The sequence below is a fragment of the Vipera ursinii genome (assembly GCF_947247035.1).
Source record: "Vipera ursinii genome assembly, chromosome: 7".
In the NCBI taxonomy this organism is placed as follows: domain Eukaryota; kingdom Metazoa; phylum Chordata; class Lepidosauria; order Squamata; family Viperidae; genus Vipera; species Vipera ursinii.
The window spans coordinates 4,815,851-4,830,940 of record NC_139521.1 but is presented as its reverse complement, the minus strand read 5'-3'; the positions used below and the strand labels follow the sequence as shown (position 1 = coordinate 4,830,940).

Here is a 15,090-nt window from a genome sequence, read left to right as displayed (position 1 = left end):
TTCTGCTCTACTCTATATCATATCATATAAAATAAATAAATATCTTCTATTCTATTCTATTCTATTCTATTCTATTCTATTCTATTCTATTCTATTCTATTCTATACTATACTATACTATTCTATTCTATTTCATGGTCTATTCTGTTGTGTTCTGTTCTGTTCTGTTCTATTCTATTCTATTCTATTCTATTCCATTCTATGCTATGCTATGCTATGCTATGCTATGCTATGCTATGCTATGCTATGCTATGCTATGCTATGCTATGCTATGCTATGCTATGCTACTCTATATCATATATTCTATTCTATTCTATTCTATTCTATTCTATTCTATTCTATTCTATTATTTCATGGTCTATTCTGTTGTGTTCTGTTGTGTTCTATTCTATTCTATTCTATTCTATTCTATTCTATTCTATTCTATTCTATTCTATTCTATTCTATTCTATTCTATTCTATTCTATTCTATTCCATTCCATTCCATTCCATTCCACTCTCTCTTATTCTGTTCTAATCTATTCCATGTTCTGTTCTATTCTATTCTATTCTATTCTATTCTATTCTATTCTATTCTATTCTATTCTATTCTATTCTATTCTATTCTATTCTATTCTATTCCATTCCATTCCATTCCATGCTATGCTATGCTATGCTATGCTATTCTATTCCAATCTACTCTACTCTCCTCCATTCCATTCTAGACACAAGTGAAGGAACCTTCCTTACATACTTGCGTGTCTTTCCATTTAGTGATAAAGCTGTTCTCAATGTCCATTTGCTTCACTTGATCTTGCTGAATCTGTGTAAAAACAACAACAACAATTTAATGAAGTGAGTTGCCCAAGGATCTTTTTTTTTTTTGAACAAAGAAAAAGACATCAATTCTATTCTTGCATCCACTGTTCACAGTCCAGGCTAATAAAGGGAGATGTCCATCTCCCAAAATGGTTTTTCAGTAATATAATAAAGAGCAAACACAATCAAATTCTTCTGTAAAACAAATTTATTCCACCCCTGTATTACTGAATTCTTTGTTTAGTCAAATCATTTGATCTATTCAGTCCAGTATTGTTGCAAATGTTATTTCTTTCATTAATATATTTTTTAAAAAATAAAACAAACTAGTATTTACCAACACAATAAACCTACAGAGACTGTTCTATCTTAGGCAACCTTCCAACTCTTTGTATCAAAGAAGCAAGATGAAACCAACAAGGTCACAAGTTGCCTACTTGAAAATAAGGTGGGATTCTTGTGTTGTAGAACCTCACGCTTTCTTCCAATTAACGCCGTTCATTGGAACTGTTATATTCACATGCTTTGAATTAAATGTTTTCAGTCTAGACTGCAAGTGTGCTAATCTTAATTTAAGGAAACTTAAAAAGGACCTTCAGACTTTAAGCTTTTAAATAGAAGTTTGAACTAACTTAAGAGGAAATGCCACCATCTCAGCTGCTAAACCTGGAAGCGAAAGCTCTCCAGCCTAAAACTTGGGAGATCATTTCTAGAATCAGAAATGATTGACAATTATCTATCTATCTATCTATCTATCTATCTATCTATCTATCTATCTATTATCTATCTATCTATCTATCTATCTATCTATCTATCTATCTATCTATCTGTCTATCTATCTATCTTATTATGCACTTGAGTTTTATTGATCCACTCTTTTTACATTTCGGCTTCTATACACTAATCTCTACATTACCACATTTGTGTGACCTGCCAAAGTACGTAGTAAAATTGGGTTATGTTACTGGCCATTTTACATTTACAACTAGATATTTCAAGACTGGCTTTCCTGGACAGTTTTATGGCTGCTTTTGAGGTTTCCATTATGGTTTTTATGTTTTCTAGCAGTCACACATCAAGGCGGCCTGTTGCAAGACAAGCGGAAATTAGCAAATTTTACAAGCAATAAACAGGCAGTTCAAAGTGCGCCGTGAAACAAAATGGAGGAGCTGCAGAACACTCCCCCAAAAAAGGTTGATTTGAAAAAAAAAAGAGTTACAGGCAGTCCTCAAATTACAACAGTTCGTTTAGTAACCGTTCAATGTGACAACAGTGGAAAAAGCGACATGACTGGTTTTTCACACTTGCAACCATTAGAGAATCCTCCTAGTCATGTGATTAAAATCTGAATTTTAATGGCAACTCACTTACATTTATGATGGTCGCAGCGTCCCAGGATCACGAGATCCCCTTTTGCGAAGTCCATGGGGAAGCTAAATTCACTTAACAACCGTGTTTCTAAGTTAACAACTTGCGGTGATACACTTACCAACTCTGGCAAGAAAGTGAACTTGCTTAACATCTGTCTCGCTTAACAACAGAAAGTTGGGACTCAGTTGTGTTCATAAGTTAAGGACTACCTATACTTAAGAAAACGGAAAGTGGGTTTGCTATGGCCATTGCTACTTTTCCATTTTAACAGTATTTTATATTTGTATGAAAACATTTCTATGAAATATGAAATATTTCCATTTTAACGCTAGTTTATATTTCTGTGAAAACATTTCTATGAGATATGAAATATTTCCATTTTAACACTATTTGATATTTCTGTGAAAACATTTCTAGGAAATATGAAATATTTCCATTTTAACGCTAGTTTATATTTCTGTGAAAACATTTCTATGGGATATGAAATATTTCCATTTTAACACTATTTGATATTTCTGTGAAAACATTTCTATGAGATATGAAATATTTCCATTTTAACACTATTTGTTATCTCCGTGAAAACATTTCTAGGAAATATGAAATATTTTCCATTTTAACACTAGTTTATATTTCTGTGAAAACATTTTTATGAAATATGAAATATTTCAATTTTAACACCGTTTTATATTTCTATGAAAACATTTGTATGAGATATGAAATATTTCTATGAAATATAAAGTAGGAATGCAAAACACAAATAGAAAACTGAATTATCAGCTTTCTGACAATGGTAGGAAAAAGAGGTTTTTCTGTGGAAATTAAAAATCTGGAGTCAGGGCAGCAGCTTTTTCAGCTAACACATTTTCTTAAAATGCATAAGCTTTTGTGAGCTGTAACCCATCAGCCGCACAACCGATCTCAGATTTAAAATTGGGGAAAAGTGGAGAAGCGTGAGGAGAATGGAGAAGGCCCACGAGAAGAGGACCGACACAATATTAATTAACAATTGCAAGGTCTTAAAAAAAACACATGTTTTCTGTGTGGTGGGATCTTTTGAGGTGGGTGATGTTTGATATGGGTGAATTCCTTTTCCCCTCCAAAAAAATGGTCGCAATGGCTACTATATATTATGATGTAAAAGTGAAAAGTCGAAGTCGTATATTATTATCTCAAGAGCAATGTGTTTTACTAGGGCCGCTGGCCAATCTTAGGAATCTGTATAGGCCTCCTAGCTTCCCCTTCCTTTACCCCCAGCCCACTTCAAATTAAAATTCAGTTGAACTCCTACATACATTCGACCACTTTTTGCATCTGATAAAGTGAGCTGCGGTTCAAGATAAAACCGTGTTACAAAAGGTGCTAGTAGCCTTCTTTTGAGACATTATATATATATATATATATATATATATATATATATATATATATATATATATATATATATATATATATATACACATACACACACACACACAGAGACAGACAGACACAGACACAGACACAGATACACAGATACACAGACACAGACACAAACACACACACACACACACACACACACACACACACACACACATATATATATATATATATAACACTTCCGATTAAACTTTTAAATTACTGTGTACTTTGTTAGCAGGTAAGCATGTTCAAAGAAATTGCAGAGTTTTCTGTATGTAGGTACATGACAGTTATGTGATCCTACAAGAACACACAATCAAACGGAAAGGGAGGGAGGGAGGGAGGGAGGGAGGAAGGAAGGAAGGAAGGAAGGGAGGGAGGGAGGGAGGGGAAGGAAGGAAGGAGATGGTGGGAAGGAAGGAAGGAAGGAAGGAAGGAAGGAAGGAAGGAAGGAAGGAAGGAAGGAAGGAAGGAAGGAAGGGAGGGAGGGAGGGAGGGGAAGGAAGGAAGGAAGGAGATGGTGGGAAGGAAGGAAGGAAGGAAGGAAGGAAGGAAGGAAGGAAGGAGATGGTGGGAAGGAAGACGAGGGAAGGAAGAGGAAGGAAGGAAGGAAGGAAGGAAGGAAGGAAGGAAGGAAGGAAGGAAGGAAGGAAGGAAGGAGATAGGAGGGGAGGAGGAAGGAAGGAGAGAACGGAAGGAGGGAGAGGGAGGGAGGGAGGGGAAAGGAAGGGAGGGAGGGAGGGAGGGAGGAAGGAAAAGAGACAGAGAGAGAGAGAGAGAGAGAGATACAGAAGAGAAGGACAAAATGCTGGTATATTTCCAAGGAGACCACCAGCCTGCATTGCATCACTGCTATTTCTCCTGGGTTACTCCTTTCAGAAAACGGGCGCTCTCTGACTGAGCAATGGCCCACCATGCCAACTCCCTTGGGTGTATATAGTGGCCGAAAGCATTTTGTAAGCATGCCTGTTGTGCTGGTGGAAAAAAAAACCCACACGCTCCTGGACCTCCTAAACAAGCCGCTTCTATGGGGATGACACCAGGGACGTAACAACACCTTGAGCATCCAAAAAACACACAGTGTTAGCCTTCGCCCAGTGGCAGCGGCTCCTGAGTGCTTTCCCATACGGTAGGTTTCATGGAAACCAGTGGGAGTCCCAGCCAGCATGTTCAACAAAACCCTGGCTTATCTTTAGAACCGTTGAGAGATTACAGAGCAAACATCTTACCAGGCTTGATTAAAACAACAACAACAACAACAACAACAAAACACCTTCCCGAGCAAAGACACGAAGCAGCCTTTGAAGCTTTCATCCCGTTTGCTGAATTCTACACTCCCCCCCCCCGTTGATACGCAGAGTACTCACATCAAAAAGCTGCACGTAATTTATAATTAAGTCCTCCACCACATCCACTTCCTCGCTCGTCTGTCCTTTGGTCTGAAACAAGCAGGAGGACAAAGCCATCGCCAGATGGTGAGGGTCCATCAGGTTGATTTCTGAACATTTCTGCACCCTGGGGATCAAGTGAAGGAATCCATTTTTTTAAAAAAAAAATAAAAATAAAAAAATAGCAGGTATTGATAGGCACAGAGGGGGCCGCAGGTTGCCTTTTCCGACAACCGAGCTCAGCCCAAAGAGACGTTCTCGATAAATTGATATTGTACGTGTTATCTTTTCCTAGCTCGTTAACTGATGTTCCCCGTGATGCTCTTTCGACACAATCCTTGTCTTCTACTAGTCAGGAAGATGCCTTGGAGAAAATGCTCTTCATGGATGAGAACATGATAGAGAATGAGGATCAAAGCAAAAAAACAAATCTATTTAGGTCAGTAAGCTAAACTTGCAGGTAGAACTTATAATTCTGACCTTAGAAAAAAGATGAATGGAATGGCATAGAGTAGAGTAGAGTAGAGTAGAGTAGAGTAGATTAGAGTAGAGTAGAGTAGAGTAGAAAATAGAATAGAATAGAATAGAATAGAATAGAATAGAATAGAATAGAATAGAATAGAATAGAATAGAATAGAATGGAATGGAATGGAATGGAATGGAATGGAATGGAATGGAATGGAATGGAATGGAATGGAATGGAATGGAATGAAATGGAATGGCGTAGAGTAGAGTAGAGTGGAGTGGAGTGGAGTGGAAGGGAAGGAATGGAACAGAACAGAACAGAACAGAACAGAACAGAACAGAATAGAATAACAGAGTTGGAAGGGACCTTGGAGGTCTTCTAGTCCAACCCCCTGCTCAGGCAGGAAACCCTATACCATGTCAGACAAATGGCTGTCCAGTCTCTTCTTAAAAACTTCCCAGTGTTGAAGCATTCAGCACTTCTGGAGGCAGGTTGTTCTACTGGTTAATTGTTCTAACTGTCAGGAAGTTTCTCCTTAGTTCTAGGTTGTTTCTCTCTTTGGTTAGTTTCCATCTGTTGCTTCTTGTCCTGCCTTCAGGCACTTTGGAGAATAGCTTGGCTCCCTCTTCTTTATGACCATCCCTTAGAGTTTGGAACACATGCAACTCAAGATCAAAGTTATAATTCACACATTTAACCTGGCCTCTGAGCTTCTGAAGATCTCCTTAGGCTACCCGGGCTTTGGCTGGCCTGTTTTTTTCAACTTTGTCTTTACGTTCCAAAGTGTTAGAAACTAGTTTTTCAAAAGGCAAACCCAGAATAATAAATGGCTCTCGTTACCCTTTGAAAGGACAGTTTTAAAGACAGAAAGCAGGCCGTTAGAACAATATACAAGTCTGTTCCTTAATTCCAGGCAAACCCAGAATATATTACAGGTCAAAAAAAAATTCCCCTGGGGCAGCTTTTTAATTTTTCTCAATAACTATTCTTGAAGACTGCAACTTTAGGACCAAGCTAGGTTCTGACCCCTTTGAGCTGAAAACACTTTTTTTTAAAAAAAAATTTGGTGGGCAATAATTGTGTAAGTTGCAGCAGACCCTTACAAGAAAATAACGAACTGTATAAATAACTGTATAAATAAAGACGCCACTTTATGATATATATTTTTTACATAGATTTTTTCCTGACAGTGAGGGCAATTAATCAGTGGAACTGTTGTGATTCAGGGTCAGCCTGTGGGTTCGGCAGTTGGGTCGGACGACTCAGAGGAGGAGGAGGAGGGGGGTGTTGAAGAGCTTGATGAGAGTCCTCAGCCAGGCCCCTCCCACCTGGTCACGATGGAGACCCAGCTGTGTGAGCCTGACAGCGTGGATGAAGATGACCCACAGCTGGCCCTGTTCAAGGATGCCCGACGCAGGAGGCAGTCAATCAGGAGTAAACAGAGGAAGGCAATGGGGCTCCTCGGAAGGAGGCAGAGAGAAGCCACGCCCTGAACTGTATTTAAGGGGGAATGCGTGGGAGGGCTGGTTTGCTGAAGGCAACCGCTTGAAAAGCTCCTGTTTCCTGGTTCGTGTCTTGTTCTATTTGTTTTTGTAGCAATAAATTTGGCAGGCGTAATTCCAGCCTCTTGCCTTCTTGTAAAAGGGGTTGTCCCTGCCTTTTCTGCATGGCCGGTAGCAGGCTGGTACAGAACAGGAACTAATAAACTAATGGAATAATGGAAGGGACCTTGGAGGTCTTCTAGTCCAATCCCTTGCTCTGATCTTGGAAACAACTCTCTGATCTGTTGTTCTGTGTGTTGTGATTTCGGCTCGGAAACCCTGCAACTCTGACCGCTGGACTGGCTGACAAACTTGATTTGGTGTTCAGAGACCTCGGATTGTATTTTGGCTTCTCTTCTGAAACTGCTCAGGCAAGCTCGTATTTCCACAGACTCGGTTAGATTTGGGATGTACGTTTCTTCCCTTGCTACCTACGTGGCCTTGAGTAAATTACTCTTCTAATCTAACTGTATGTGAAACTACTGGCAGCCAGAGGCTGCTGAAGGTGTCTGTGTGTCTTGCTTTGTTCTGGGGCTTGCCAGAAAAGTGGGAGCATTTGGGGAAAATTGGAGCAAATCAAGGGCGGTTTGAACTGTCAGTTGATTGTTTTGCCTCTGTGCTGTGCCCTGGGTCATCGCAATGACTTTCTAAAAGAAGGCAAATGACCAGCTGTCTGAAAGGAGTATAAATCCTTCCATTCCCCACCTTCCGGTCAGAGCTGAAGAAGCTTCTTGGATGAGAAGCGAAACGTCTTGAAAGAAAAACAAGGAAGTCCAGTTGCCTCCTGAAAAAGCACCTTTGGGACAACCCTGACCTGGATGATGGAGATTCTCCACAGATACACTGACCTGTACAGGTGTTCCATTAATGCTGCCAGAGTTGCCTTGTTGATGGGTGGAAGTGTGCGAATAAAGCTGCTGTATTTTCGCACCCTTTCTTTGTCATCCAGTGTATCTGAGGGAGAAGAAGGGGGGGAGCGTAGAAATTAAATTGCCCGGGATTAACAACCACGCGGTCCAAAAGACAAAAGGAATCAAGCTGTCCCATCAGCAGCACCGAGTCGCTGGCAAAAGGTCACTTAGCCAATCAGCCTCTCCTTCATGGGCACAATGCAAACACGGGTGGTCCTCGCCTTACGACCAGAACTGAGCCCAAAGTTTCTGCTGCCGTTAAGCAAGACAATTGTGAAGTGAATTTTGCTCCATTTTACAATAATAATAATAACAATAACAATAATAATAATAACAATAGAAGGGAACTTGGAAGTCATCTAGTCCAACCCCCTGCTCAGGCAGGAAACCCTACACCATTTCAGACGAATGGCTGTCCAGTCTCTTCTTAAAAACGTCCAGTGTTGGAGCATTCATAGCTTTTGGAGGCAGATTGGATGGAAACTAACCAAGGAGAGAAGCAGCCTAGAACTAAGGAGAAATTTCCTGACAGTTAGAACAATCAAGAGCCTTGGTGGAGCAGTGGGCTAATGCCTCCTTAAGTAACCCCAGCTGCCTGCAATTAGTGCAGGTTCGAGTCCCACCAGGCTCAAGGTTGACTCAGCCTTCCATCCTTCCGAGGTAGGTAAAATGAGGACCCAGATTGTTGGGGGCAATTAAGCTGACTTTGTAATAATGCCACTTGGGGTGTGTGTGAAAGCCCTAACAAGCAGGCATATACATAGAATGAAGGCTACTGCTAAGCTTGTAAGCCGCCCTGAGTCTTCGGAGAAGGGCGGGATATAAATGGAATTAAAATAAAATAAATAAATAAAATCAACAGTGGAACGGCTTGCCTTCAGAAGTAGTGGGTGCTCCATCACTGCAGGCTTTTAAGAAAGGATTGGACAACCATTTGTCTGAAATGGTATAGAGCACGGGTCCCCAATTCTCGGTCCATGGACCACTACCAGGCCGTGGCATGCCAGCAGCTGGTCCACACAAACAAGCAAAGCCCCATCCGTGGGATGCAGGCAGCACACAAAACCATGTACTCTCCGATCCATGGAAAAACCTCTCTCCGCGGAACCGGTCCCTGGTGCTCAAAAGGTTGGTGACCTCTGGTATAGGTCTTCTGCTGGAAGACCTCTGAGGTGTCTTCCACCCCGCTTTCTGTTCTACCTTAGGCACAGTAGATAGGTTTTCAGAGCTATCCCACAATGCATTACCTAATGCTGAGATCCAAAAGGGATAAAGTTCTTTGGTCAGTAGCGCATCGTCTATTTCAGAAAGGAAACATTTTAGGGTATCAGTAACATCTTCCAGACGGTTCTTCCCAGTCCTCAGCTTAACACTTCTGGCATCTTTTTTGAAACATTCCAAAAGCTCCCTGACGCATGAAGGATCTCCATTCTTCAGGTAGATATGTTTGCTTCCCAAACCTTAAATAAGAAAAAAAGAAGTTATCAGCCAAATGTACACACACAAAAAAAAAAAAAACGATGTCAAAGAAACAAGATGCTTCATGCCATCATATATGGAACCACCTCATATAATGGCATGTAGAGCATCTTGTTTATACTTCATCGCAGAAAATGTCGCAAAGGTGTTTTGTTTTTTTTCCAGGAAGCAACTGGACTTTCTGTTTTTTCTTTGAAGACGTTTCGCTTCTTCGGTTTCAGACTGAATGGTGCGGAATGGCAAGGTTTATATTCTTTGCAGTCACCTGGTCGTTAGTGCTCTTGCTGAGAGTCGTTGAGGCCATGTGAATGGTTTATCTGTGCCCTCAGGCTCTCCTGAATAGTGAAAATGGGTTGTGGAGCCTTCTTGGAACTGCTGAAAGGACTGTGTTGTAGACTGGAGACATCCATCTCTGTCCTCTTGCGTTGAGAGAGGGCCGATCGGGTGGCCTTGAGGACGCAGATTAAACCCCCCAAGTGGCCTCAAGGACTCTCTAAAAGAAGGCAAATGACCAGCTGTCTGCAAGGAATATAAATCCTTCCACTGGGCACAACAAATTGGTTGTTAAGTGAACCTAACTTCCCCATTGATTTTGCTCATCGGAAAGTCACAATAAGGGACCACATGAACTCGGGATACTGCAAACGGTCAGTTGCCAAGTGTCTGGATTTTGACCACGTGACCACGGGGATCATGCAATGGACTGAAGGATGAAAAACAGTCATAAGACACTTTTTTTTCAGTGCAGCTGCAACTTCAAACAGTCATTAACTGAACTGTTGTAAGTCAAGGACTTCCTGTCCCGCACAGGGCATCATCGCCGTGCAGTTAGTTATTCCCTCTGTCTAATACAAATAAAAGAAATTCCCTCAGCTTCTCTAAGATGCTCTAATTTTAATTTTCCAGCCCTATTGCCCTCATAATGAGATATGGTGGTACTGTCAAGGCTCCTAACATCGGATGTTTTTGCGTTGACAGCGGACGGAGTTGTAGCCATTTTCTTCCTTTCGCTTTTAGAGTAAGATGATGCTGGGAGGGGGGGATGTGAATGAGAGTCCAGCTAGACATAACAACACTAAAATTAGTGTGAGAATCAAGGTTACTGAGCCCAGAGCTGATAAAGAATTGGCGGGCTGGAGTGCTGGAGAGGAAGCCCCATGCTTCAAGCTAATTGGGGAATGTGATTTATGACTGTAAATTGGAGGAGGGAATTGTGCTTTGATACTATGCGCTCAGGGGAGGGGAATTCACTTTTTGGCTTCGCTTATGTACTGTAAGTGCTGATATTATGCTACTCGAATAAAAGATCTTTTAAGGTAAACAATGCCTCAAAGTTCTTTTGAAGAGTTTTATCTGTCGGTACCATGACAGGCACCTTGATACTCAACTGCTTGGAAACTCATCAAATTTGGTACACAACGCATTTTGGTACAAAAAAAATGTTGTCTGAGTACTCATTGTTTGTTTGGTACTCAATGCACAAGCTAGAACTTGTTGATGTCAGCTGCCTTGTGACTCACTACATCAGGGGTCTCCAAACCTGGCCCTTTTATGACTTAATTTAATTTAATTTAATTTATTGAGATTTTTATACCGCCCTTCTCCCAAAGGGACTCAGGGCGGTTCACAGGGCATAAATATAAATAACAGTACAAACATTAAAAGACAATTAAATTAATGCCCAAGTTAAAACAAGAATAATAAAACAAACCTATAAAAAACCCATGTACCCCCATCAGGCCAGACCCGCTAGTTCAAATAAATGGGTCTTCAACCCGCGACGGAAGGATCGGAGGTCTGATGCCATCCGGAGCTCAACCGGCAGTTGGTTCCATAACGCCGGAGCACCCACAGAGAAGGCCCTCCCCCTGGGGGCCACCAGTCGACATTCCTTGACAGGAGGCACCCTGAGGAGGCCCTCTCTGTGGGCGCGCACAGGGCGGAGGGGAGTCGACGCCGGCAGCAGGTGGTCCTCGAGGTATCGCGGACCCATGCCATGTAGGGACTTAAAGATCATAACCAAAACCTTGAACCTTACCCGGAAGACAACTGGTAACCAATGCAGCTCACGGAGCAAAGGTGTAACATGGGAGTACCGGGAAACTCCCAAGACAACTCTCGCGGCCGCATTCTGTACCAGTTGGAGCCTCCGAGTAGTCTTCAAGGGAAGTCCCATGTAGAGAGCATTACAGTAGTCTAGGCGAGAGGTCACGAGCGCATGAGTGACCGTACATAAGGCCTCCCGGTCCAGATAGGGCCGCAACTGGCGCACCAGGCGAACCTGGGCAAAAGCCCCCCTAGTCACGGCCACTATGTGATCCTCCAAAGTGAGTCGTGAATCTAGGAGGACTCCCAAGTTGCGAGTCCTATCCACAGGGGGTAAAAGCTCACCCCCCATAGAAAGAGGTGGAACATCCCAGGTGTCTCGGGAAGCCGGAATGTACAGCCACTCAGTCTTGTCAGGGTTGAGTTGAAGTCTGTTCCTCCCCATCCAGACCCGAACCGCCTCCAGGCAACGGGACATCACAGTGAGGGCATCACTGGGGTGGTTTGGGGTCGAAATAAAAAGTTGGGTATCATCAGCATATTGATGATACCCAACTCCAAAACCACGAATGATCTCACCCAGCGGTTTCATATAGATGTTGAACAGGAGAGGCGAGAGGACCGACCCCTGAGGAACTCCACAAGCGAGAGTCCTAGGGGTCGACCTCTGCCCCCCTGCCAACACCGACTGCGAGCGTCCCAGGAGATAGGAGGAGAACCACTGAAAAACCGTGCCTCCCACTCCCAATCCCCTGAGACGCTGCAGCAGGATACCATGGTCGATGGTATCGAAAGCCGCCGAGAGGTCTAATAGGACCAGGACAGAGGAATACCCCTATCCCGAGCCCTCCAGAGATCATTCACCAGAGCGACCAATGCCGTCTCCGTGCTGTGCCCGGGCCTGAAACCCGATTGGTAAGGGTCCAGATAATCCGCTTCATCCAGGACCAGAGGGAGCTGATGCGCCACCACACTCTCAACAACCTTCGCAAGAAAGCGAAGGTTGGAGACTGGACGAAAGTTGTTCAATACAGCTGGGTCCAAGGCAGGCTTCTTGAGGAGAGGTCTCACCACCGCCTCCTTCAAGATGGTGGGGAAATAACCCTCGCTCAAAGAAGCAGATATAACCGCCTGGAGCCAGCCTCGTGTCCTCTCCCTAGCTGCATAAACCAGCCAAGAAGGGCACGGGTCCAATAAACATGTGGTGGAACTCAGCTTCCCCATAATCCTGTCCACTTCATCAGGGGTCACAGAATCAAACTCCTCCCAGATAACATTGACAAGACCGCCCGCGTCCTGATCGCCAGACTCTGCCCAGCTGGAGTCCAAACCGGTCCGAATCCGAGCGATTTTATCCGACAGATGTTGACTAAACTCCTCGGCACGACCCTGCAAGGGATCCTCCCTCACCTCCTGATTAAGAAGGGAGCGAGTCACCCTAAACAAGGCGGCCGGGCGATTATCTGCAGACGCGATGAGGGTGGAGAAGTAATTTGTGGACTTCAACTGGCTGAGGAATCCTGGGAGTTGAAGTCCTCAAGTCATAAAAGGCCCAAATTTGAAGACCCCCCTGCACTACATTATTCCTTATGGGGAAAATTTGTTTGGTACTCATCGCTTTTGGCACTCATTGTGCTTCCTGGAAGCAACTAACAATGAAATGAAATGAACCTTTATTGTCAAAGTACAACTATGCGTACATTGAGATTAGCTGAGCCTCCCTTTGTGCTCCCACCCCCCAACACACAGTGACAACAAACCCTCCATCTTACTACACCATGTAAACCAACTACACCACACACCGGCCTCCCAAGTCAATTCTGCATAAAATTCACAAAAGTTCACAAAAGTTATTTCTCATTCAAAAGCCTAACAGCCCATGGATAGAATCTGTTTTTCAGCTTGTTGGTGCAGCTGGATATACTCCTATATCTCCTACCCGATGGTAGGAGCGTAAAGAGATACCGGCCAGGGTGTGAGTCATCTCTGAGAATTTTCCTCACTCTTCCAAGGCAACGAGCCCTGGCGAGGTCATCCAGTGGTGTCAGGGGACAGCCCACAATGTCTTGTGCTGTACTCACCACCCTCTGTAAGACTTTCCTGTCCGCAGCTGTCAGACCAGCATACCAAACCACAATACCATACGAGAGGACACTCTCTATAGTAGACCGGTAAGAGGGTCATTAGCTGTTGTTCTACCCTGTTCTTCCGCAAGACCCTGAGAAAGTGAAGCCTCTGTTGGGCCTTTCTAGCCACCTGGGTTGTGTTAACTTTCCAGGTCAGATCTTCACAGAGGTAGACCCCCAGAAATTTAAAGGAGGAAACTCTCTCCACACAGTCCTCCCCGTTGTAAAGTGGGGCAGGTTCCTCCTTTATTCTCTAAAAGTCTAGCACCATCTCTTTCATCTTGCCGATGTTCAGGTGCAAGTTGTTGTTACTACACCATATGGATAACAAGGTAGTACTGTACATGTTCCATGCTCAGCACAACAACTTCAAACTGAGCTTTACAGCAAACGCCGCTCAAAGTGTAGTCTTTATACAGATCACAGCTCAAGCCCACGTATTGTAATCTGAGGGCGATGCTTCTTGAGTACTCTATCTGTCTCCAATTTTCAGGAATCTGAACAAACGCAACCTCTCCACTTACCATACTGCGTAACAAATGCGATACAGCTGTTCACTATAATTGGCACGTCATTTTTGCTCAACTGCTGATCTTCTAACATGTTGCCATCTGTACCAGCTGCTTTTTCAATTGCGCTACGCCAGATTGTGAAATCCAACTTGGTGTGGCCGCGGATGTATAATGTTCTGCAAAAAAAAAAAAAAAGTTTGAGGAAAGGCGTCGAAAAGGGTAAAGAGAGAGAGTGTGTGTGTGTGTGAGAGAGAGAGAGGTGAAAATGTTGTCTCTTTATGTTCTGTTCCATCCTAAATCAGAAGCTGTTCAAACGGTTGCCTTCAGCAACCAGCACCTCCCACACATTCCCCTTTTAAAGGCGTGGCTTCTCTTTGCCTCCTCCTGAGGTGCCTCATTGCCTTCCTTTGTTTACTCCTGCTTGTCTGCCTCCTGCTTCAGGTGTCCTTGAACAAAGCCAGCTGTGAATCGTCTTCGTCCAAGCTGTCAGGCTCACACAGCTGGGTCTGAGGAGGAACCAGACGGGAGGGGCCTGGCTGAGAGCTCTGTGATGCCTCAGAACTTTCCTCTGCAGGCTCTCCAATCCCCTCCTCCTCCTCCTCCTCCTCCTCCTCCTCCTCAGAACTGTCCGGTTCAGCTGCCGAACCCACAGGCTGACACTGAATCACAACACTTCAAATGAAAAGCCACGGCAAGGACCAATCACCCAAACGCTGCAACTGCAAAGCAAGTTCAGGAGACCACAACTGGATGTTGCAGAGAGCAGATATTCCATTCAAGAAAAGCACACCTTGTCTGAGTAAGAAGCTGAGAAAAGTCAGGCTTGGCTCATGCTTGGATGAGATAGACAGCCAAAAATCTCAGTGCTGTAGAACAGAGGTCCCCAACCTTTTGAACACCAGGGACCGGTTTCATTGGAGAGAGGTTTTTCCACGGACCAGAGGGGGCGTGGTTTTATGTGCTGCCTGCATCCCACAGATGGGGCTTTGCTTGTTTGTGTGGACCGGTTGTTGGCATGCCGCAGCCCGGTACTGGTCCATGGACCAGGAGTTGGGGAC

The 15,090-nt window shown here is 43.6% G+C and overlaps 1 protein-coding gene across 1 annotated transcript in view; it reads right to left on the bottom strand.

Annotated features, from left to right (window-relative positions):
• ARAP2 (ArfGAP with RhoGAP domain, ankyrin repeat and PH domain 2) overlaps window positions 1-15,090 on the bottom strand; it is a gene marked incomplete at its 5' end in the record, with an annotated part of 127,193 nt that overhangs the window by 32,369 nt on the left and 79,734 nt on the right. The window contains 5 exons of the mRNA XM_083368063.1: window positions 733-801; window positions 4,931-5,078; window positions 7,807-7,912; window positions 9,117-9,329; window positions 14,045-14,208. Coding sequence (XP_083224189.1) covers window positions 733-801; window positions 4,931-5,078; window positions 7,807-7,912; window positions 9,117-9,329; window positions 14,045-14,208 — 700 coding nt within the window. The remainder of the gene's footprint in view (window positions 1-732; window positions 802-4,930; window positions 5,079-7,806; window positions 7,913-9,116; window positions 9,330-14,044; window positions 14,209-15,090) is intronic.